Source organism: Narcine bancroftii, chromosome 5, assembly GCF_036971445.1.
Source record: "Narcine bancroftii isolate sNarBan1 chromosome 5, sNarBan1.hap1, whole genome shotgun sequence".
NCBI classification, from domain to species: Eukaryota; Metazoa; Chordata; class Chondrichthyes; order Torpediniformes; family Narcinidae; genus Narcine; species Narcine bancroftii.
The window spans coordinates 120,823,678-120,846,530 of NC_091473.1; the positions used below are offsets into that span (position 1 = coordinate 120,823,678).

Below are 22,853 nucleotides of genomic sequence, written 5' to 3' on the forward strand. Positions count from 1 at the left end.
TCTGAACTTGCACACACTCATCACATACATGCGCACTTAGAATTAGAAGGGGGTTAAGTTAATAGAGATAAGTTAAAATTTGATTCTATTTTCATGTTTAAAGATAATTTAAAGCAACTTTTGTTTAGGTAACTATTTGTCTTGGTGAATATCTATTGCTGCTGGGTTTTGGGGTCCTCTGGGCTCGAAACACTCCCAAGACTTAAATTTGCTCATCATCTTCACCTCTGATTCCACGATGATCACTGGATTCTATGCCTCTGGTTTTCCTTTCCTGAAGTCTGACAGTCAGTTCCTTGGTTTTGGCATCACTGAGTGTGAGGTTGTTATTGCACCATTCACCCAAGTTTTCATTCTCCCTCTCTCATTGTCCATTTATCGCCAATCCCCTACTGTGGTATGGTCAATGAATTTGTAGATGGTTCCAAGGCACACAGTCAGAGGTGTGAAGCAAGTAGAACAGGGGGCAAAGAATGCAGTCCTTTGGTGCTCTGGTACTGGATGAAGGAGACGTTCTGACCAATCCTCAGTGGAGGTGAGGAAATTCTATTACACTGTGGTGTGTTGAGTCCCAGGTCTTGGAGATTGCTGATCAATGTTGAGAGGATGATGGCGTTAAATGCTGAACTGCAGTTGAGAAAGAGTACCCTGATGTATGTACCTCTTTGGTGTCCAGTGTTCCAGGGCTTTGTGTCGAACCAGGGAGATGACACCCACTGCAACCATAGGCAGATTGGAATAGATCCATGTCACACTTGGTTAAATGGAGATGGGTGTTCGCACTATTTAGAACCCAAGATCTTTGTTGGGCCACGTTGCTCTGAATTTCAACCTCTTTTCTCTTCCGTTCAATATTTCGCGTTCAAAGGCCACACAAAGATACATGCACACATATATTTTAATGCTGTATTCATGCATGCAAGCAAGAGGGGAGGGGGAACCCAATTCCGGCTTCAATTTGCCGCCGGCCCTTTCGCGAGGCGGAACCCAATTCCGGCTTCAATTTGCCGCCGGCCCTTTCGCGAGGCGGAACCCAATTCCGGCTTCAATTTGCCGCCGGCCCTTTCGCGAGGCGGAACCCAATTCCGGCTTCAATTTGCCGCCGGCCCTTTCGCGAGGCGGAACCCAATTCCGGCTTCAATTTGCCGCCGGCCCTTTCGCGAGGCGGGACGCGTGCGGCGCGGACCGGACCGGGTTCCTGGTCGGACGGATGTGAGCGGTGCCCACGGATGGCGGCGTTCGGAGGTTGGAGTGTGCGTGTCCGGACTTTCAGCGAGCGGCTGGGCGGGTGGCCGCGCTCGCCCCGGAGGAACCTTCACAAGAAGAAATGGGTAAGCGGGAGTATTTGTGGCAGGTTGAATCGTCTTCGGCCACCCCATTAATCCACCACTTCTTTCCGCCCGAAGGCTTCGTCCAGACGCAGGGTTCGGGGCGCCCGGCTGGCTCTGCAGAGCCTGGACATGAGCTGCGGCCCGCAGTTCGGCGACCTCTGGCCCTCCATCCGCGTCGGCTTGCTCTGCGAGCAGAAGTTTGGGGCTCTGCTCAACGGCTTCGGAGACGTGGAGAGGGCGATCGGACAGATGGAACTGCAGCAGGCCAGGGACTTTGTGTATGACGGCAGGAACGAGTCGTCAGGCCGGGGGCTGAACACCGAGGAGTCGCCGCCGCATTGTTCTGATCCTTCGCCGTTTGGCGGGAACTCGGGACGAGAATCACTGGAAACGAAGCCCTATCTCTCCGTAAGCCCAAACCTGAAATGCTTTACATTTCCAAGAGGAGACACCACACGTTTTAACCCTGCAAGGTACACGAATGGATGGTTTTGGAACGCTCGTTGAATGTAGCCTATTTGTCAGAAACACAAATTCTCACAAATGAGTCTCTTTAAGATCGGTGACACGACAAGCTTTATTCACATGTCTGCAGAGTTGGACTCAACCGGCTTCTAGCCAAGTCAAGCCCCGATACATACAGTGCGTTGTTTTTTATACAATTTGCTTGTCCTTCGGCATCTCCACTACACTGCTTTAATTGGTTAGTTTTTGCAGAATCATCCTGATTACTGTCAGTCACGCACACCACGATCATTCATGACCTCTGCTCACACCAAATTCTGTTTTTCACTCTTTATCAATCTTTGGCTCCTGCATGTCTCTCTGTAGTTAAATCTGTTGCAAGTCTGTTGTAACATTTTCCAGCTAAACTCTAGTGGTTAGCCCCCTTTTATGACTAATCATCACATTTTAACTTAAACCCTTTTTAACCCAAATTCTCTATCTATAACACTATTCACTGAAATGATTTTTTTTCGTGGGGGGGGGAGGAAATACTCTGAAAGGGGGTAAACCACGAAAGTCTGCAGGTACCGTGATTGAAGTAAAGACACCTCGCTGGAGAAACTCATCAGGACAAATCGTGTACGAGCAAAGATAACCAACGTTTTGGAGTTCATCCTGTCAACAAGGTGTGAGCGAAATATAGGCAGGCATGGTTGGTAGTGGGGGTGGGGGGGGCAGGAGATAAATAGATGGCTCTGTGAATGGAGAGCTGGAGGAAAGTAGTCAGAGGGAGAACAGGGAATGGTCTAGGAGAAGTTGATGTAAGTGCCATGCGGTTAGAGAGAGCCCAGATGGAATATTAGATGTTGCTCCTCCAATCCATTCTCATTTCCTCTTTATGTGATATTTCTGCTTGGCTAGTCTTTCTTTTGAAAATGGTGAGGTACCTGGTAACTTGCCGACACATCCATTATTAGATCTTGAACAAATTGCATAGCCCCAATGGGTATGCCATGAAACATGGTCATGATTACTGTCTTCTAAAACTTTATCCTTCCTGCATGGTCCGAATTGATCAGCAGGAACAGGGAATAGAGCTTATGCACTTGATTCTGCTTCCTCTGTGGATTGTTATCCAGTTCACATTTTCTGCTTTATTATGCTTTTCTAAAGCTTGTGCTTCTATTGGTAAAAAAGATTTTTGGAAACTTTCCAAGGCCTGTATATTCAAGAAATAAGATCCTGAAATCTAACAGCATAGTTTACTGGGTGCAAATTTTTTATTACCTGTATGTGCATGCACACAATACATTAATAAAGACCAGATTTCTATTTTGCACTTAACGCATTAATTAAACTGTGGATTTGTTTTAACATGTTCCTTAATCCCAAATATCAGTCATCCTCCTTCAGTAGAAATCCATTTGTGTCAGAATAACATCCAGTCATTCTCTTGGTTTAAATTTTAAATTGTTTTAAAATATTAGATAGGAAGTTATAATTTTAGAGTTTTAAAAATACAATGTAAAACAAAAGGAAGTAAATAGAATTGAAGTTAACCAAAGTTCAACCTTAAAGCTTTCCAACGGCTTTGAAAAAGTTAGAAATGGAATCCTCCTTTCCTCCCTCTTTTTGAGGAGGGGTACACTATTTTTAAATCTATTTGCATAATACATTTTGATATTTTTTTGTTTCAATTTTTTTGGTAAATTTTATTTATAAACGATAATAAATCATACAATCAAAATACAATCCAATATATAATGTTTTATCCCACATAACCCCACCCCAACCCTACCCCTAAAGAAAAAGAAAGATAGATAGAGAGGAGGATATCTCCAACAATACCATTCAATAATTTGCCATGGATTGGGACCACACCACCAATGTATGGGAAAGAAAATATTAATGATCTAGTTGCATATATTCCATATATGGGCTCCAAGTTTTAATAAAAAAAAAGAATAATTATTTTGTAAATTATATGTTATTTTCTACAAGGGAATACATGATCTCATCTCCACATGCCATCGTTGAATACTCAATTGAGCCTCATTTTTCCATGTAACTACAAGACATTTGAAGGTTGGCCCATTTTTTTTTTGCAGGAGACCCATTTGACTGATAAAGAACATCAAAAATTAAAAAGAGATTGGGTTGGGCAGGTTATATCATCTTTTAACTCTAAAGCAAGGGGATTGCCATTTTGATTAATAAAAAGTTACCTTTTAAATTGGAGTCAGTTTTTAACCAGCTGGTAGGCTTTTGTTGGTTAATTGTACAATTTTTCTGAATATTGGACTTTAATGAATGTTTAAGCCCCAAATATTGATGATGATGGACCCTTTTTAACTTAAGCCAAGCTTATGATAAAATTATGGTAGGAGGTGATTTTAATTGTTGTTTAGATCCATTATTGGACAAATCTCCCAAATCGGTAATTAGAACTAAAATGGCTAAACAGCTAATGAAAGACATGAATTTAGTAGATATGTGGAGGAAATTAAATCCTTAGGAAAAAGATTTTTCATTTTATTCATTTTGCCACTATTCTTATTCTAGTATCAGCACAATTACAAGGTCGAGTTTTTAAGGCCGAATGTAAGTCTAGGATTTTGTCTGATCATTCTCTGTTATGTTACGAGCCCAAAGGACCCCCAAATCCAGCAGCAATAGACATTCACAAAGACAAGTGGCTTTCGAAACAAAAGTTATTTTTAATCAACTTCAAACATGAAAATAGAATCAAACATTAACTTAACTCTATACTTAACTAACCCAAGTTAACCCCCTTCTAATTCTAAGCACACATGTATGCAATGTGTGTGTAAATTCAAGAAAAGTTCTTTGGTTCACAGTTCAATCTCACTTCTTCTTCCAAGTGGTTGCAGTCAATCACCATACTGTGCACAGAATTTAACATGTATAAGTTCACCAGACTTGGTGCTTGAAAGGTAAATGTTTACCACTCAGGAAGGTTTGCAGAGAGAGATATTTGTTGCTCCAGGATTTCCACAACTGAGGTACCTCCACTAGTCACCTCAGGGTCTCGCTAATGAAACTTTCCCCATCCGGTTCTTCTAGATGGTAACCTTTCTTCAAGCTACCACAGAGTTCCATTCCTTCCTCTATTTCAAGGGAAACATCAGACAGATAGCACTTCCAGCCATCTACTGTTCTGGAACGTGCTTTCATTAGTTTCAAACAGTTTTCCCTGGATGGCACTTTTCAGTGTCCCACACACTGACTGTCTGACTGAGCTGTTAACTCATCTCTCTCTCTTTTCCAACTGAAACTCCAAAGAGAGCATGTGACTCATGTCTTGCAAAACCCCTACCTTCCTGAGCAAAACAACAGGAGTTTCTTCTTCTCAAGATGTTATCTTCGGTAAACAATCCAGAATGACCTTTCTGTGAGCACTTTGCAGAAAGGATACTGATAAACAGCATGACTCCAGCAAGACAATGGTCAAGCATTTTATGATGGCAGTTCAATTAACACCTACTTGTGAAAGATGCTTACTCTCCAGAGATCTTGCAATGTGAATTGCTTTCAAATAAGATGTTTTAAAATGTGTATATGTGACCTACTCAAAATCTTATAAATTCTCCCCAAATATTAATATTGTTAGTTATTAATTACCTGTTCTGCTTCGGAGGGAGTAGAGAATGTTTATCGTTGGTGCTTTAATTCTTTTTCGTTGAAGGATTCTGAATTTTTTAAATTCTTAAGAGACCAAATCCAAATTTTTTTGAAAATTATTAGTTATACTGTTAAAGTTAAGAAACAATATTTTTTATTTCAGACTGGGTAGTCTAAAACTGCTGGAATATTATCTAATGGATGCTGCATCACTTCTTCCAGTACTCGTTCTGGATGTTCGGCCAGGTCACACTGTCCTTGATCTCTGTGCAGCCCCTGGTGGGAAGACATTGGCATTGCTGCAAACGGAATGCTGTCGTAAGTTATCAAAGTATTATACTGGCGAGTATTCCAACACTTTGAAGACATTATTAAAAAAATGTAATTTTTATTGGATGAATTCTTTATTCTTTCAATGACACCTGAAAGAGGGGAGAGAGGTGACCCCTATGTAGAATGTCTCTTCATTGAGGAATGGAGGAACAAGAGAACAGAGCAGATTCCTTGGAGTAAGTAGGATGGGAGGAAGTATAATCAAGGTAGCTGTGGGACTCTGGGCTTGTTATAAATGTTAATTGCTAACTTATACTTGGAGATGGAGGTATGGAGGTCCAGAAAGGGAAGAGTCAGAGATGGACTGTGTAAGTGTCAACCTTCTACAGGAGCTCTATTGAGTCTTCTGGCCAGCTGCATATGATATGGTTGTTGCAGAGAAGTAGATTGGTGGTCCATAATAGTGGCAGAGAGGATCACTGGAGTCTCCTTCCCCCTTCTCCATCCCACACCCGCCCATCAACGTGATCTACTGCGATTGTTGTCTGAAGAGGGTGTGCAAAATCATTGAGAAATCCTTCCACCCCACATACAGCATCTTTCAGCTGCCCCTGTTTTGAAAGAGATACAGGAGTATCAGAACCAATGGCACCACGCAGAGGAACAGCTTCTTCCCATGGACAGTGAGAATGCTGAATGTCCAGAGGAACTGCTCACATGAACCATCTGAGATGCTCATATTTCCATAACTTTATTTATTTGTATATGCAAATACTTGTCCTGCATATGTATTGTTTGTCTGTATGTGTGCTATGTTTGGTTGTATTTTGCACTGAGGACTGAAGAATGCTGTTTTGTTGGGTTGTACTTGTGCAATCAGATAAAATAATCTTGACTAATAAAATACTTTGGATTGCATACCCACAAAAGGCAGGTGTAGGTTGGGCCCATGTGAGGGCCCAGAGCTACTCTTTTAATCTGGCGAAAGTAAGTAGAGATGAAAGAGAAGTTGTTCAATGTTAAGACAAATACAGCTTGGTGAATCTATGTGTTGGTGGAGTAAAATTGGTTAGGCCTCTGGTCAGGAAAGAAACTGAGGGCGCTTAGACTCTTGTGATGTGAGATGAAAATGCAGAAGGATTATGCATCTGTGGTGAATTTGAACAAATTACATTCAGAAATTGGAAACTGTTGAAGTGACGGACGACATCCAAAGTATCATGGATGCAAATAGGAACAACTGAGCTGAGGAGAAAGGCTGGAATCAAGGAGAGAAGTAAAAGTATGGTGGGGCAGGAGCAGGCTGAAACAATGGGTCTGCCTGCTTGGTCTGTTTGTGGATCATGTGAAAGTGAGAATGGGGCACTGCAAGGCCAAAGCATCCACCTCCTGAGGAAATGAGGTCCATGACAGAGTGGGAAACAGTCAGCTGATATTCAATAGCAGGATCGTTGCCCACAGGATGTATGAAGATTTGTTTAAGAGCTGACATTTGGCCACTACATAACTGAGGTCACATTTTCAGTACCTGCTGTTTCTTTGATTTTCACTCTCTTAATGCTTAATGTTGCTTTTGTTCTTGTCTTTTGAAACAGGGCATCTTGTTGTCAACGATATATCCATATCTCGTCTAAGCAGACTACGTAAAATCCTTCACAGTTATGTCCCAAAGAATTTTTGTACAGAAGACAGACTGCGCATCACGTCATTTGATGGCAGGCTCTGGGGAGAAATAGAGAAGGATACCTTTGACAGGGTGAGTAGATTGTCTTGTGAAAAGTGTTATTGTGACTTGTGAAAATTTAAAAAAAAAGACAACTTCATTTGCTGTAATAAAACACCTTGGATTGCATTGTTTGAATAAACATGGAGCTATACTTTTTCATTAAAGTCATTTCTCTAAACAAGTGATTTTGAAATTACGTTTGGGAGATTTAGCTCCATGTACGTTTTTATTTTTATTTCATTTGAGTTAGAATTTTGCTGGACTCCTCGATTTGCACTGCATGAAGGTTAGAGGTCACATTTGTACAAAGAAATCCTGCAAAAAAAAAAGTCTATGCGCAATGACACAATGAAGTTGCTGTTACTCAGTCTACTAACTCCACAGATGCGTTAGAGATTCAGGTATTCCAGTTCTTGCCAGAGTATCGGGCAGCAGGATTTTAAAACAGAGATTTGAACTGCCACCACACTCCCCACCCCAGCCTACCCCTCATTGCTTAAAGAAGATTTCACAGTACTTTTGAAGAAAGCAGATCTACCTGCTATTCTCGCTCATGTTTAGCGAGCAAGTATTGCATGCCAAACGAAACGGTCTATCTGGTCATTATCGTGTTGAGTTACTGTTATGTCTGCTTAACTGACCACGGTAGTTCTTACATTGCAATCTTGACTGCATCGAAAACTTTGTCATTTGTGATAGCGTGCTTTGGGGTGTTGAGGTTAGGAAAGGTAGTATATAATAATAAGCCATTCTCTTTATCCATATGGTACCACATAAAATGGTCTCAAATCTCAAGAGTAGCAGTGTAGGAGGAACATCATAGCTTATTCTCATTGAGTCATTTTCATCTCAGTGTCCTCTTTGCTGTACTATGCCCATTGTGTCTATGGCAGCTTGCATCTCCTAGATTCTATCGCTATCCTACATATGAAGGATAATTTATGATGGCCAAATAACCAGTCAATTTCTGCATTGAACAAAGAAGAATGATACATTTATATTGATTGTCTTAACAGGTGTTAGTTGATGCTCCCTGTACAACCGATAGGCATTCCGTACTTGAGGATGACAACAACATCTTCAGCCAGATGCGCCTCAGGGAACGGCGAATGCTTCCTCTAATACAAACCCAGCTTTTGGTGTGAGTATTTCGGTCATTTTATTTCTGTGTTCCTGCACCCTGCCCATTTTTGTTCACCCACTGCAACCCCCCCCCCACACACCTGCCTAATTCATCTCACCCCCCCCCCCCCCCCTCAGTATTGCCAAACTTATTTTTCTTTTAACTTCTGCTACGGTTGGCGTAGAGGTTAGTGCAACATCTTTACACCACCAGTGATCAGGACTGGGCTTCGAATCCCACACTGTCTGTAAGGAGTTTGTACCTTCTCCGTGTCTGCGTGAAAACGTGACCTCAATTATGTAGTGGCCAAATGTCAGCTCTTAAACAAATCTTCATACATCCTGTGGGCAACGATCCTGCTATTGAATATCAGCTGACTGTTTCCCACTCTGTCATGGACCTCATTCCTCAGGAGGTGGATGCTTTGGCCTTACAGTGCCCCATTCTCACTTCCACCTTCTGCTCATGAAACTTACTGCGGGTGGAGGTAAATTGGGTGGCCTGAACTCGTGGGTCGAAATGGCCTGTTACTGTGTTGTATGTCTAAATTTAAACATTTAAAATTTAAAAAAAATTAAATTTTCACACTGCTGCATCTGTCTGCCCCTTTGCTGTGGTGATAGATTGCTTGTCCAAACCTAAATGGTCATGAGCAGGGTACCAGAAGTGAGTGACAATGCTTGTTTTTGACTGTGGATTTAGTATGAGAGTTGGATGTAGGATTTTCATAACTAATCCAGGAAATTAAAAAAAAAAGTTTATAAACAATAACAGATGGAAAATCATCAAACTAAAATAATGTTTCTCTTTCCAAAAATGGTGCCTGAACTGTTGAATATTTCTGACATCTTTTGTATTTTCCAGTATCTCTCCAAATTTACAGGGAAAGTTACTTTACTGTTGGAAATCATTTGTTAACATTCTGTGATGAGCTGGTCACAGTTAAGAAAAGACAGTTACATATTTATTCCCATTAATTATCCTATATTCAAAATGGCAAATGCCACGGAGGTGGTCAGTCCTGGGTTTGTTATAAATGATTTTATCCGCCTATTCATGTTCTTGTTGGTTCCTGCTTTTCCTTTCCTGCCAAAGCACTTGACTCATTCCTTGCCTCCCTACTCAACTGTGCTGATATAACTTCTGTCATTTTATTAATTATTACTGTCCACATAGACATTCATCACATTTTCAGATTTGTTTTCCTTTTCTGTGAATGGTTGTTTTTTTTCTTCTAATATTTTATTCTTTACTCTGGCTCACATCAACTTTACCCCCTTGTTCCTTGTTATATGCTGTTTATTTGTGGTATCATTCCAGCTTCAAGCAAGGGTCCAAACAAAAGATCTTTTAATATTCCCATTAATTCTTCGTGCTCCCATCTCATTACCTGCTTTCAAGATGATTTTAATGCTCCAGAATGATTTTAGAAATTTGTATATAGCATACATTTTGTTGACCTCCGACATGTAGGTACTTGAATCCTGCTTTTCTAATATGCAGTTTTCCTGCATTGCTTGTTGATCATTATCAATGCCTCAGATTTTCCAATTGTTTCAAAATTAAAGGCAAAATATATTGCATGAGGATTGATTGTTGATTTTTCTTTCTCAGTTCTGGCATTCTTGCTGCTAAACCTGGTGGATCAATTGTGTACTCAACTTGTAGTTTATCCCATTTGCAAAATGAACATGTAGTGGAAAGAGCAGTGCAAGTGGCAGAGATGGAACATGGCATGGAGCTGCGTCTGGAGGACCTCACTGCTGTCCGCACACTTTATAGAGAGACGTTTAATTTCTATGGGGATTGTAGAGTTGGTGAACTGGTCCTTCCACATCTTACTGCAAATTATGGGCCAATGTATTTCTGTAAACTGAATAAAGTACATTAAAAGCAATTTTTTAACTTCATAGAGGAGTGACTTGTTTCATTTTCCTTCTGAAAATGCAACTTGAATTTCATTTACTGCTTTCCTGACAATGTGACTGATCCTTTTATATCTTCTGACAATTTATTACTTTTTCACTGCAAAAGCTATTAGTTTAGAAAATGAAGATCTGATTGGAGCCAAGTATGTAACAGTCCTAAAATCCAGACTTCAGGATTGAGTCCGTTTGGATTTTTTTTTTGATTTTCTGGATTCTTGGGCATACTTTTAAAATTCAAATTTAAGGAAGAATAGAGAGATGAATAGGTAAATTTTGATCGTTTATTAACAAAATTTTTGATGTGAAATACAAAGTACAAAAAAATACATAATTCATCAGCTGTAGCCACCCGCTCTGTGGGCCGAAGTAGGAAATAGTTGTCAAACATGGCGATCGAACAAACAGCACGTGGGATGAGACTCCCGCTCCAATAGGCCACAGGAATAGCGAATGAATCGACCAATCACTGCCAGCGGAGTACAGGGGCTCCAATCTGGAACTGCGCATCTGGGACAGCCAATCAGCAGCCAGCCCTGCTCAAGCTACACCCCAGTGATGACGTGGCCAGCTGCCTATAAAAGGCAGAACTGCAGCCCAATAAAGTCAGTGTTGATTACACTCCCTTTATGTGAGAGTCTTCTTTCTTCAACCTTGAACTATAACTGTAGCGACCCCACTATACTGTGACTTTTGTGCATCCAACACTAATGCTTGCATGCATAGAAAAGTCTGCTAAATTTAAAGAGTTTTGAGAGTTTTCGAGAAGACAGGTGCTCTGGATTTCTGGCATTTGGATTTTTGGACTTTTATTGTATGATATATTTAAATGTTAAATTTAAATTTTAGGCATGCAGCACAGTAACAGGCCATTTCGGCCCACGAGTCTGAGCTGCCTAGTTTTACATCCAATTAACCTACAATCCTTGTGCATTTTGAATGGTGGGAGGAAACTGAAGCCCCCAGGAAAAACCCACGCAGACACGGGAAGAATGTACAAACTCTTTACAGACAGTGCGGGATTTAAACCCCGGTCCCGTTCGCTGGCACTGTAAAGCTATTACGCTAACTGCTATGCCAACCGTACCACCCTGGTGAGAATTATCCACCTGCTTCCAACAGAAATGGTGATGCAGAGAAAACCATCAAACGTGAACTTAAAAGTGCATGCACATTAAACATGGGTGCAAACTGGCCAAACTAATTTAACTGTAGTAACATGGAGGAAGAATTCCTTCATTATGAATGGAATGTTTTTTTGGATTATCCTGAAATGAACAAGGGTGAATTGAGGAAACTAAGGACGTAAAGAGAATTATTATCAGAAAAGAAAATAGCGCTGGCGAAGTCAGTTGCACAGCCAATAAATCCCCAGGGCCTGATAATTTCTATCTGAATGTACGAAAGCAATGGTTTTCAAATTGACGGTCACATGGTGTGAGATAGTTATTGACGTGGGGCAAAGCTGGTTGGAAACCATTATCTCCCAGCCTACCCCCAAAACAGGACATCAAAACCCATGGAACTGGTCAGTTTTCCCCCATTGATTTGTTATTGAGTGTCGGGAGGGATCTGCGTCAGCAGTGTCTTTTGGTGGCGTCTGGTTATCTCTGCTTCCGTATCTGTGAGCCATTTGGCCAATCACTGCCACCATCACTACTTCCAGTGTCCACAGATATGCGATCCTGTGAATGAGGGCAGACTTGCTCTCTCCTGGTTAATTGCACACACATCATTCCCAGTTCTCCCAGTAATGCTACCCATCACATGTAGCCTGGTCTGTGCACTTCTACCTCACCCTTTCTTGGTGATCCCTGTATTGGCAATCCCAGGGCTTGACCTGCAGGCAGGTTGGGGAACTGGCAACTACAGTCTTGGCTTCATCGTGGATTTGAGCTGCCCTCAGGTGTCGAGTCCTGTCTGCCCACTCTTGCGGTGTGCCCATGCTGCCAGTGCGCCAGAGTTTGTCTGTTCAGAGTCCACCACTGTTGTGCATATCTGAGCAGCTGTTGACTGCCTAGCCCATTAAGGACAGGACTGCCCCATTTAGGTTGGGAGGTGATGCCCTACCAGTGCGCCGTAACCCTTGTGCTTTCGGGGAAGTCGCGGGTGCCCTTGAAGATACTGCTTACCAGGGCTCACTCTAATGGCCCTTGTTCCCTCTCCTACTGTGGCTGTCACTGTAGCTTCCCCTCAATCATTGAGGGGTATCTCACCTGGACTTCTGCTACCACCTCATCCCACAAGGATGCACTGTCCTCCATTACGTCAGCTGGTGCCTGTGGGGCATTATTAATTGTCTGCTGGTCAGACAGCCCACTCAGGATGTTCACTTCCAGTTGAGATGATCACACTCATTGCCGCCTCATCCCAGAGTCTTGAGTAACCACGAGGACAGGTCCTCATCCAACAGCTGCATGTACTGGTCCCCCAGCCCGGTCAGCTCTTTGGCTGAGTACTCTTGGGTCTCAGTAACCTTGTACTGGCCCTAGATATGATTGACTGTGGTTCTTCTGCTGTCTCTCCATGGACTAGAGCCAGTGTGGTACCTCCATGCTGGGTCTGGGACCACATGGTCACCAGTCAGGCACATAGGGGGAAGGACATGGTTCAGCTTCTTTGCTATTGTCGCTATCCATCCACACCAGTCACCTGACCTCCTGATGACCCAAACACAAACTTACCACAGTCCTTGCTGTCCAAGCTCCCAATGCCTTGAACGCCAGTCAAAAGTAGTACCCGTGTAAAAATTGACCCCCCTCTCCCCCACCCCCCAAATTTGACCCAAAATATTGGTCCCTAAAAATTGACTATTACACAAGTATATACAGTAATTAGAAGTAAATCACGAAAATCTGCAGACACTGGTCGAAATAAAAACACAAAATGTTGGAGAAGCTCAACAGGTCAAACAGGGTCATTTATGTAGCAAAGGTAAAATAAATACATAACAGACGTTTCAGGCTTGAGCCCGAACAGCAATTAAATAGGATTTGTTCTTTTCGTGAACAGGATATATGTAGCCACTTTGTCAAGTGGATGGAAGCTCTGAAGCATGCTTTCAGGATTGGAATATTGTCTGGTTCCTTGGCTTTGGCTGTCTCCTGTACTCTCAACCATTTAGTGATACCAAATAAAGTGAATGAAATAGTGGAATTAGGGAGGAAGGCAGGATGGATCATCCATTCTGGCTAAACGTGATGCAGAATTGTATGCACAGATTGGCTTGTGTTGAGGCGCTAGAAAGGAAAGATCCACAGTCACAGTTTTCATAAGTAGTCCACTTAAAGATAAATGATTCATTGTTAGTAAGAAGTCTAATTTTTTCCAGATGCAGCTTCAGATTAGGCAACACCAGGCTGGAAGCTGACTTCCTAACTGGGGCAGTCAAGACTAGATCACAAATGAATTGTGAGGACTATTAAACATTTCAAATCAGCACCACCTATCTGGTTTAATGACGTTTTGAGGAACAACACAAGAGATTTTACCTGCTCTAAAAGTTAGCTCAAATATTGCATGTTTTACATAATGTGTCATGATAGGTTTGGAACATTGATGTTTGAAACGGTCAGCTTCTAGAATGTAAAAACACAAAAAGGTGACAATGTGACAGTTAAACTGTTGAAATAATACAGAGAGGAGGAGAAGCCAGAAGCAGCAGAAATGCTGCCAAATAAACCCCGAAGGCAACAAGAACTAAATTGGTAAGAGGTAAAGGAGCAGCCGTACAACGTGATAGAAGATCAAAAGTGACTGGACATCAAGATTTTTATGAAAATTGAGGTCCATAAATCAGTCAAGATAGAGGTGAGTTACTGAATGTCTCAAGTAATATAAAAATTAGGAATATGTGAAGGTAACTAAGAGAATGAGTTTCATACCTTGAGAATTGATGGAGGCAGAAAAACATGGCTGCCACCCAAATCCTAAGTTATTTTGTCAGACAAGATGCAACTATTTAATGTGAAGGAGAAAATAAGAAAAATGGTCGATGAGGCTGCAAAAAAAATATTACACAAGTGTTTCAGCAATTTGTTTTTTTTTGGTAATGTTGCAATGTTCATTTGGTCCAATGACTACTCATGTTGAGGTGGTGAGTAAAAAAAAACTAATGGACATATTCTTTGCCCTTACTTTGATGTCCATGTTTAAGACTAATTTTATTTCTCTGGTAGATCATCTGTATTATTTTCATCTCCATTGTCCTATCTTTGAATCTAATGAGATGGTTGGAGATCAGGAACTATCATCAAACTATTTTGAGAGTTCGCTCAAGGAGGGAAGAATCTTTGAAGAACATGGAAAAGGTTATGGATGGGATTAAAACAATGGTAAGAGCCAAGTTTTTTTCTGTTGGAATTTGAGCATTTCATTATTTCTCTAGTATAAAATGCAGTATTTCCTAAAAATAGACCTTTAGGAAACATAGTGGAAGAGGATACAGAAATCCAAAGTTTTTTTTTCAAATAACTGTGGATTACCAAGGTAGACTTTGGGATGGAAACCTATTAATTCTCATTTTGACTGGTTATTATATCATGAACAAATTTGTCTTCATTTGGAAGTATTACTCTGGAGTATTGTACGTTTGCATGGAGTGGATGTATCAACATTAGGAATTATAAAATTACCTACTTTATTAGAAAAAATAACTTATTAACAGTAGAGGTCCGAAAGTCTGGACTGTTTGGGGATTGAGTTGGTCCAGATTCTTGGGCAGTATTTCTAAAATTCAAATTTAAGGATCAATAAAAAGATGAATAAGTAAATTTTGATGGTTTATTCATTAGGAAATACTGCATGCTTCATTTATCAAAACGAGCAGTTTTAAAGAAAAATAAAGCCAATGCTTGATAGAAATGTAAACATAATTATTTTCACTACAAAAGTGCTTGAAATTATGTTTAAAATGAACATTGTAAAAGAAAAATACAGTGAACAAATGAATTTCTTTGTGATAAGATTATCTGTATTAGTAAACACACAATGATGGAGAAACTCAGCAGTTCAAATAGTGTATTTTATGTAGCATAAATAAAGATCACATGTTTCAGATTTGATCCCTTCATCAAGATATGGAAAAATGTCAGATGGTGCCCAAACAAAATGGTGGGAGGGAAGGGAAAGGGTAGGAGCACAGACCTAAAGGCAGGAGGTGAAGATAGGTGGAGAGGGGAAGGAGGGCACAGCAGCAAGCAAGGGAAGGAAAGATGGCTCTAAATAGGGCAAAGGGATGAAAATCTAAGGGAAAGAAGATAAAGGGATAAGGAGAATGGAGAGTAGGTTAGCAGAAAGTAGGGAAGTTGATGTTAATGCCATCCGGTTGCAAAGCTCCCAGATGGAAAATCAAGTTATTTCCTCCAATTTACAGCTGGTCTTGGTGGAATAGTTTATGTGGCCATGGACAAACATGTGAGTATGGGAGTGCGATGCAGAATTGAAATGGTCGGTTAGGGTTAATGGTTAGGGTTAAGTTTAAGGGTTAGGTTTAGGGTGAAGGTTAAGGGTTAGGGTAAGGGTTAGAGTTAAGGGTTAGGGTTAAGGGTTAGGGTTAAGGGTTAGGGTAAGGGTTAGAGTTAAGGGTTAGGGTTAGGATCACTGATGTGAACAGAGTGATAGTGCACATTGAAACTATCTCCCAGACTGCACCCAGTCTCTGTGATGTAGAGAAGGCCACAAAGTCAGCACCGGATCTAGTAGATAACTCCCATGGATGCACAAGTGAAGTGTTGTTTCACTTGAAAGGACTGATTGGGGTCCCAAATTGTGGTGAGGGGCGCAAGTGTGTCACTTCCTGCGGCCACAGGGGGAGATGCTGATGGGACCAATTGGTGGGAAAAGATGAGTGGATGAGGGAATCATGGAAGGAGCCATCCCTATGAAGGCAGAGAGTGAAGGATGTGTCTAGTAATGGGATCACATTGTAGATGGTGGAAATTATGGAGGATCATATGTTGATTGTGGAAGCTGGTGGGGTGGTAGATGAGGACAAGGGGGATCTTATGTTTGTTATATCTGGGGATTGAAGGGGTCAGGGCAGATCAGCAAGAAATGGAAGAGATGCAGATAATGACTGAGCTGATGGTGGTGAAGGGAAAACCACGTTTAAACACAGGCAAGGCCTCTCTGCTAAATTGACGACTTCCTCATACTTGTTTACACTGGTAAACTTCATTCACTTTGTTGCTGACTTCCATTCCGACCTAAAATTCATCTCCGACAACACTCTCCCCTTTCTACAGACATATTTTACAAACTCACTAACTCCCATAACTACCTCCACTACACTTCAAGGAATCTATTCCCTTCTTGAAATTTCTTCATCTCCACCTCATCTGTTGCCAAGATGACCTTTTCCAATCCAGATCATATGAAATGTCCGCCTTCTTCCACAAATGTGGCTTCCCCTTCATCATCATTAACTCAGCCCTTACCCACATCTCCTCCATTTCTCATTCACCTGCCCTGGCCCCCTCTGCCCCAGATGTAACAAAACATGATTCCCTACTTACCATCCCAGCAGACTTCACATCCAACCAACACATTATTTTCCATAATTTCTGTCATCTACAACTGAACCCACAACTAGACACATCTTCTCCTCTCCTCTCTGCCTTCCATAGGGATCGCTCTGTATGTGATACCTCATTCACTCATCCTTCACCACCAATTTATCTCCCCTGCACCTTCCCCTATGGCTGCAGAAAGTGCCCCACGTGCCCACCCCTCCTTCTTCACCACAATTCAGGCTCCAAACAGTCCTTTCAAGTGAAGCAAACTTCACTTGTGTATCTGCGAGAGTCATCTACTGCATCCGGTGCTCCCTTGTGGCTTTCTCTATATCGGAGACACTGGGTGTAGACGGTGAGATCGCTTCTCTGAGAACCTTCGCTCTGTCTGCATTAATGACAGAGATCTCCCAGTGGCCACCCATTTCAATTCTGTGTCCCACTCCCATACTCACGTGTCCGTCCATGACCTCATGAGCTATCCCACCAAGACCATCCATAAATTGGAAGAACAAGGCTTGATTTTCCACCTGGGCCCTCTCCAACCGGATGGCATTAACATCGACCTCTCTAGTTTCTACTATCCTGCTCTCCATTCTCCCTCTCTCCCTTCCCTTTTCCCTTTATCTTCTTAGTAAAATCACACAGAAATACTGGAGGAACTCAGCCGGTCTTTCAGCGTCCATAGGAGATAAAGATGTGTTGCCAACATTTTGGATCTGAGGCCTTTTTCAAGGAATAAGCAGAATGAGCAAAAAGAGGAACTCTCAGAATACGGACAGTGCTGGCTGGGGGAGGGGTCCATAATTGGATATGATAAGGGGAAAGTGAGAATTGATTATGACTGTGCAAAAGAAGACAGTGAAAAGGGAGAGAGACAGACTGGGGGAGGGGAACGGGGAAAGAAGTGAGGGGGAGGGGGGGTTTAATGAATGCCAAAGAAGTCGATGTTAATACCATCCTGTTAGAGGGTGTCTAGTTGGAAGATGAAGTGTTGTTCCTCCAAATTGCAGGTGGTCTCAGTCTGATTGTATATGAGGTCATGGACAGACATGCCATCGAAGGAATGGGAAAGGGAAATTAAGTGGGAGATCCACACTATTGAGGTGGAGAGAGCTGAGATATTCAACAAAGTGATCTCCCAGTCTGCACCCAGACTCTCTGATGTAGAGAAGACCACAACAGGAGTACTGAATGCAGTAGACCACTGCAGATTCACAAGCGAAATGTTGCTTCACTTCAAAGGACTTTTTTGGGGCCCCGAATGGTGATGAGGGAGGTGATGTGGGCGCAAGTGGAGCATCTCCCACGGTCACAGGGGTAGGTACCAAGGAGACAATTGATGGGGAGGGAAGAGTGGAAAAGGGAGTCACCGAGAAAGCGGTCCCTGCAGAAGGCAGAGGGAGGAGGAGAGGGGAATATGTGTCTAGTGGTGGGATCAAGTAATAGGTGGTGAAAATGTTGGGGGAGGATGTGTTGGATGTGGAGGCAAGAGGAATCCTGTCCTTGTTCCGTGTGAGGGTGGAGGTGGCCAGGGTAGATGTGTGGATAATGGAGGAAATTAAGGTGAGGGCCGAGTTGATGGTGGTAGAGGGAAAGCCACATTGTTTGAAGAAGGAGGACATCTCTGATGATTTGGCATGGAAGTCCTCGTCCTGGGTGCAGATGCGGAAGAGACGGGGGAAATGAAAGAATAGAATGGAAACCTTATAGGAGTCAGGGTGTAAAGTCAAGGTAGTTGGGTTTGTAGAAGTTGTCTGTTGAGAGTTTGTCTCCTGAGATGGAGACAAAGAGACCGAAGAAAGGAAGAGGGTTGCTAGAAATTGACCTAAGTGAATTTAAGGTCGGGGTGGAAGTTGGCAGCAAAGTAGATGAATCAACGAGCTCATGATGGGTGTATGAGGTAGCACCAAAGTAATCGCTGATGTAGCAGAGGAAGAGTTGAGGGGCCTTGGCTGTGTAGACTTGTAGTATGGATTGCTCCACGTAGCCAACAAAAAGGCTGGGGCCCATATGGGTATCCGTGGCTACCCCATTGACTTGGAGAAAGTGGGATGAGTCAAAGGAGAAATTATTGAGGATGAGTACGTTCTGCAAACTGGAGGAGGGTGGTGGTGGAAGGAGACTGTTTGTGTCTTTTGTCCAGAAAGAAACAAAGGGTTTTGAGGCCTTCAGTATGGGGGATGGAGGTGTATAAGGATGGTCTCTTTGGCTTGGCTTCGCGGACGAAGATTTATGGAGGGGGTAAAAAAGTCCACGTCAGCTGCAGGCTCGTTTGTGGCTGACCAGTCCGATGCGGGACAGGCAGACACGATTGCAGCGGTTGCAAGGGAAAATTGGTTGGTTGGGGTTGGGTGTTGGGTTTTTCCTCCTTTGCCTTTTGTCAGTGAGGTGGGCTCTGCGGTCTTCTTCAAAGGAGGCTGCTGCCCGCCAAACTGTGAGGTGCCAAGATGCACGGTTTGAGGCGTTATCAGCCCACTGGCGGTGGTCAATGTGGCAGAGACCAAGAGATTTCTTTAGGCAGTCCTTGTACCTTTTCTTTGGTGCACCTCTGTCACGGTGGCCAGTGGAGAGCTCGCCATGGTACGTTCATGGTAAACATGAGGTGATCTAGTACATGGAACTAGAAGTTGTTGAAGTGATAGAGGGTGTGTGAAGTGTTCCAGATGTAGGTGGGAAGGGACTGGACCGGGGGAATAAATAGTTGAGGTAAGCAGAGACCAATTTGGTGGGACAGGAGCACGCAGACATGATGGGTCCGCCGAGACAATTTGGTTTGTGGATCTTGGGTAGGAGGTAGAAATGGGTGGTGCAGGATTGGGAAGCAAAAGGTTGGAGGCCGTGCCAAGGAGGTGACTGGAGGTGATGAATTCAGAGATGGTGTGTGATACAGTGGTTTGATGAGTTTTGGTGGCTTCCTGTTGAAGGAGTAAGTAAGAGAAGGTGTCTGCGAGTTGTCTCCTGGCTTCAGCTGGATTGAGGTCAGTGCACCAGACCACAACTACGCCACCCTAGTCTGCAGGTGATAGTGAGGTTTGGATTGGTGCAGAGAGAGTGGAGGCCCAGGCATTCTAAGAGGGTGAGATTAGAATGAATGAGGGGAGTAGTGAAGTGTACAGTTCATGTCACGGCAGCAGTTGGAAATATAAAGGTCCAGAGCAGGTAGAGACCAGAATGAGGTGTCCAGGAGGAGGAAGAAAGTTTAAAGTGGGAGAAGGGACCTGTAGTAGCAGTGGGGCGGGGGTGGGGGGGGGGGTGGGGGGGTGGGAGTGGTGTGTGGAGAATCGTGGTTGTGGAAGTAGACATGGAGATGGAGCCGACGGAAGAAGTGTTCAGCATCATGGTGTATGTGGAACTCATTAAGGTGTGGGTGAAGGGGGATGAAGGTGAGGCCTCTTCTGAGGGCAGACTATTCAACCTCTGAGAGGGGAAGATCGGAGGGGATGGCGACCAGGCAGGGGTTGGGGGAGATTCAACACCGTGGAGGGTGTTGGGGAGGGAAGGAAGGAGGAGAGGGGAATATGTGTCTAGTGGTGGGATCACGAGATGGAGTATGAAGAGTCCAAGGGAAGAAGGGGAGGGTTGGGAAAGTTGGAGGGTGGAGGGAGAGAGCCCTCATGTGCTCCCGGAACCAGGGTGGGAGTTTGCAACGGACGTCGGTCCTGTAGGTTGCAGGGACCAAGGTGGAAGCCCTTGTCTGAAGCTTGGTCCTGTAGACTGCCAGTTCAGGGTGAAAGTTCATGTCGGAGGCTCGATCCTGTAGGTCATCGGGGCTGAGATGGAGACTCGTATCTGAAGCCCTGTTCTATAGGCCATCGGGTTCAGGGTGAAAGTTCATGTTGGAGGCTTGGCCCTGTAGATCACTGGCGCTAAGATGGAGTCCTCTGTCAGGAGTTGGTCCTGTAAACTACCAGAGTGCAGGCCTGTGTGGGAGGTCCCTGAGGCAGCAGTTTCCAGGGATGCGAGCTTCTGATCCTTGATGGATGCCAGCTGTACATAAAATCGGCAGTTGAATGCATATATCTGGTAGAGAATGGACCTCTTTTACTCCGGTAGAGGAGTAGGAGAGGCCTATTCACCGAGCCATCCCTCCTCCCTCTGCTTACTGCTGAGTCCTCCCTGCCTTTGGGTCCTTGTTCCTCCCCCCCCCCCCCCCACCATATTGTTCAGGACCCTGCTGCCATTTTTCCATACCTTGATAAAGGGCTCAACACCGAAATATTGGCTATGTATCTTTATCTTTGCTATATAAAGTACACTGTTTGACCTGCTGAGTTTTTGCAGCATTGTGATTTTACTTCCTTGTTTACTTACAGACTTCCTTGTTTACTTACTTCTTAAACGTGGTCACTTGTTGCTGCTGTGGATCTGCAGTGCTTACGCATGCATGCAAAGGCCCACTCAATTTAAAAAGTTTGAGAGTTTCAAATAGTCCAGATTTCAGGTGGTCTGGATCTTTTGAACTTCTATTGTATTTTAGAAAAGTGCCAGTACCACTAACTCACCACTCCCTCCTTCCATAAAGGTGACCTCTACTGTGTTCTTGACACAGAATCAAGTGGAAATGTCACTTACTGTCTTCTTCTTTGGCTTGGCTTCGCGGACGAAGATTTATGGAGGGGGTAAAAAGTCCACGTCAGCTGCAGGCTCGTTTGTGGCTGACCAGTCCGATGCGGGACAGGCAGACACAATTGCAGCGGTTGCAAGGGAAAATTGGTTGGTTGGGGTTGGGTGTTGGGTTTTTCCTCCTTTGCCTTTTGTCAGTGAGGTGGGCTCTGCGGTCTTCTTCAAAGGAGGTTGCTGCCCGCCAAACTGTGAGGCGCCAAGATGCACGGTTTGAGGCGTTATCAGCCCACTGGCGGTGGTCAATGTGGCAGGCACCAAGAGATTTCTTTAGGCAGTCCTTGTACCTTTTCTTTGGTGCACCTCTGTCACGGTGGCCAGTGGAGAGCTCGCCATATAACACGATCTTGGGAAGGCGATAGTCCTCCATTCTGGAGACGTGACCCATCCAGCGCAGCTGAATCTTCAGCAGCGTGGACTCGATGCTGTCGACCTCTGCCATCTCGAGTACTTCGACGTTAGGGGTGTAAGCGCTCCAATGGATGTTGAGGATGGAGCGGAGATAACGCTGGTGGAAGCGTTCTAGGAGCCGTAGGTGGTGCCGGTAGAGGACCCATGATTCGGAGCCGAACAGGAGTGTGGGTATGACAACGGCTCTGTATACGCTTATCTTTGTGAGGTTTTTCATTTGGTTGTTTTTCCAGACTCTTTTGTGTAGTCTTCCAAAGGCGCTATTTGCCTTGGCGAGTCTGTTGTCTATCTCATTGTCGATCCTTGCATCTGATGAAATGGTGCAGCCGAGATAGGTAAACTGGTTGACCGTTTTGAGTTTTGTGTGCCCGATGGAGATGTGGGGGGGCTGGTAGTCATGGTGGGGAGCTGGCTGATGGAGGACCTCAGTTTTCTTCAGGCGGACTTCCAAGCCAAACATTTTGGCAGTTTCCGCAAAGCAGGACGTCAAGCGCTGAAGAGCTGGCTCTGAATGGGCAACTAAAGCGGCATCATCTGCAAAGAGTAGTTCACGGACAAGTTTCTCTTGTGTCTTGGTGTGAGCTTGCAGGCGCCTCAGATTGAAGAGACTGCCATCCGTGCGGTACCGGATGTAAACAGCGTCTTCATTGTTGGAGTCTTTCATGGCTTGGTTCAGCATCATGCTGAAGAAGATTGAAAAGAGGGTTGGTGCGAGAACACAGCCTTGCTTCACGCCATTGTTAATGGAGAAGGGTTCAGAGAGCTCATTGCTGTATCTGACCCGACCTTGTTGGTTTTCGTGCAGTTGGATAATCATGTTGAGGAACTTTGGGGGACATC

The 22,853-nt window shown here is 43.6% G+C and overlaps 2 protein-coding genes across 5 annotated transcripts in view; both read left to right on the forward strand.

Moving 5' to 3' along the window:
• The first annotated feature begins 1,142 nt into the window (after nucleotides 1-1,142).
• Nucleotides 1,143-10,452, forward strand: nsun4 (NOP2/Sun RNA methyltransferase 4). Its single transcript, XM_069938930.1, has 6 exons — nucleotides 1,143-1,331; nucleotides 1,407-1,804; nucleotides 5,584-5,738; nucleotides 7,289-7,449; nucleotides 8,436-8,560; nucleotides 10,157-10,452. The coding sequence occupies exons 1-6, from the start codon at nucleotides 1,230-1,232 to the stop codon at nucleotides 10,431-10,433; spliced, it is 1,218 nt and encodes a 405-aa protein (XP_069795031.1). The 5' UTR covers nucleotides 1,143-1,229; the 3' UTR covers nucleotides 10,434-10,452.
• A 3,626-nt stretch (nucleotides 10,453-14,078) lies between these two features.
• Nucleotides 14,079-22,853, forward strand: part of LOC138763929 (vitamin D3 hydroxylase-associated protein-like) — an 81,524-nt gene continuing 72,749 nt past the window's right edge. For all 4 annotated transcript variants that reach the window (XM_069938931.1, XM_069938933.1, XM_069938932.1 and 1 more), the window contains exons 1-2: nucleotides 14,079-14,277; nucleotides 14,646-14,801. In XM_069938931.1, the coding sequence (XP_069795032.1) occupies nucleotides 14,242-14,277; nucleotides 14,646-14,801 (192 nt within the window). In that variant the 5' untranslated portion in view covers nucleotides 14,079-14,241. The remainder of the gene's footprint in view (nucleotides 14,278-14,645; nucleotides 14,802-22,853) is intronic.

Coding starts and splice junctions, on each gene's coding strand:
- nsun4 (XM_069938930.1), top strand. CDS start 1,230: ATGGCGGCGTTCGGAGGTTGGAGTGTGCGTGTCCGGACTTTCAGCGAG. Junction 5,739..7,288: donor GCTGCAAACGGAATGCTGTC/GTAAGTTATCAA, acceptor CTTTTGAAACAG/GGCATCTTGTTGTCAACGAT. Junction 8,561..10,156: donor ATACAAACCCAGCTTTTGGT/GTGAGTATTTCG, acceptor TTTCTTTCTCAG/TTCTGGCATTCTTGCTGCTA.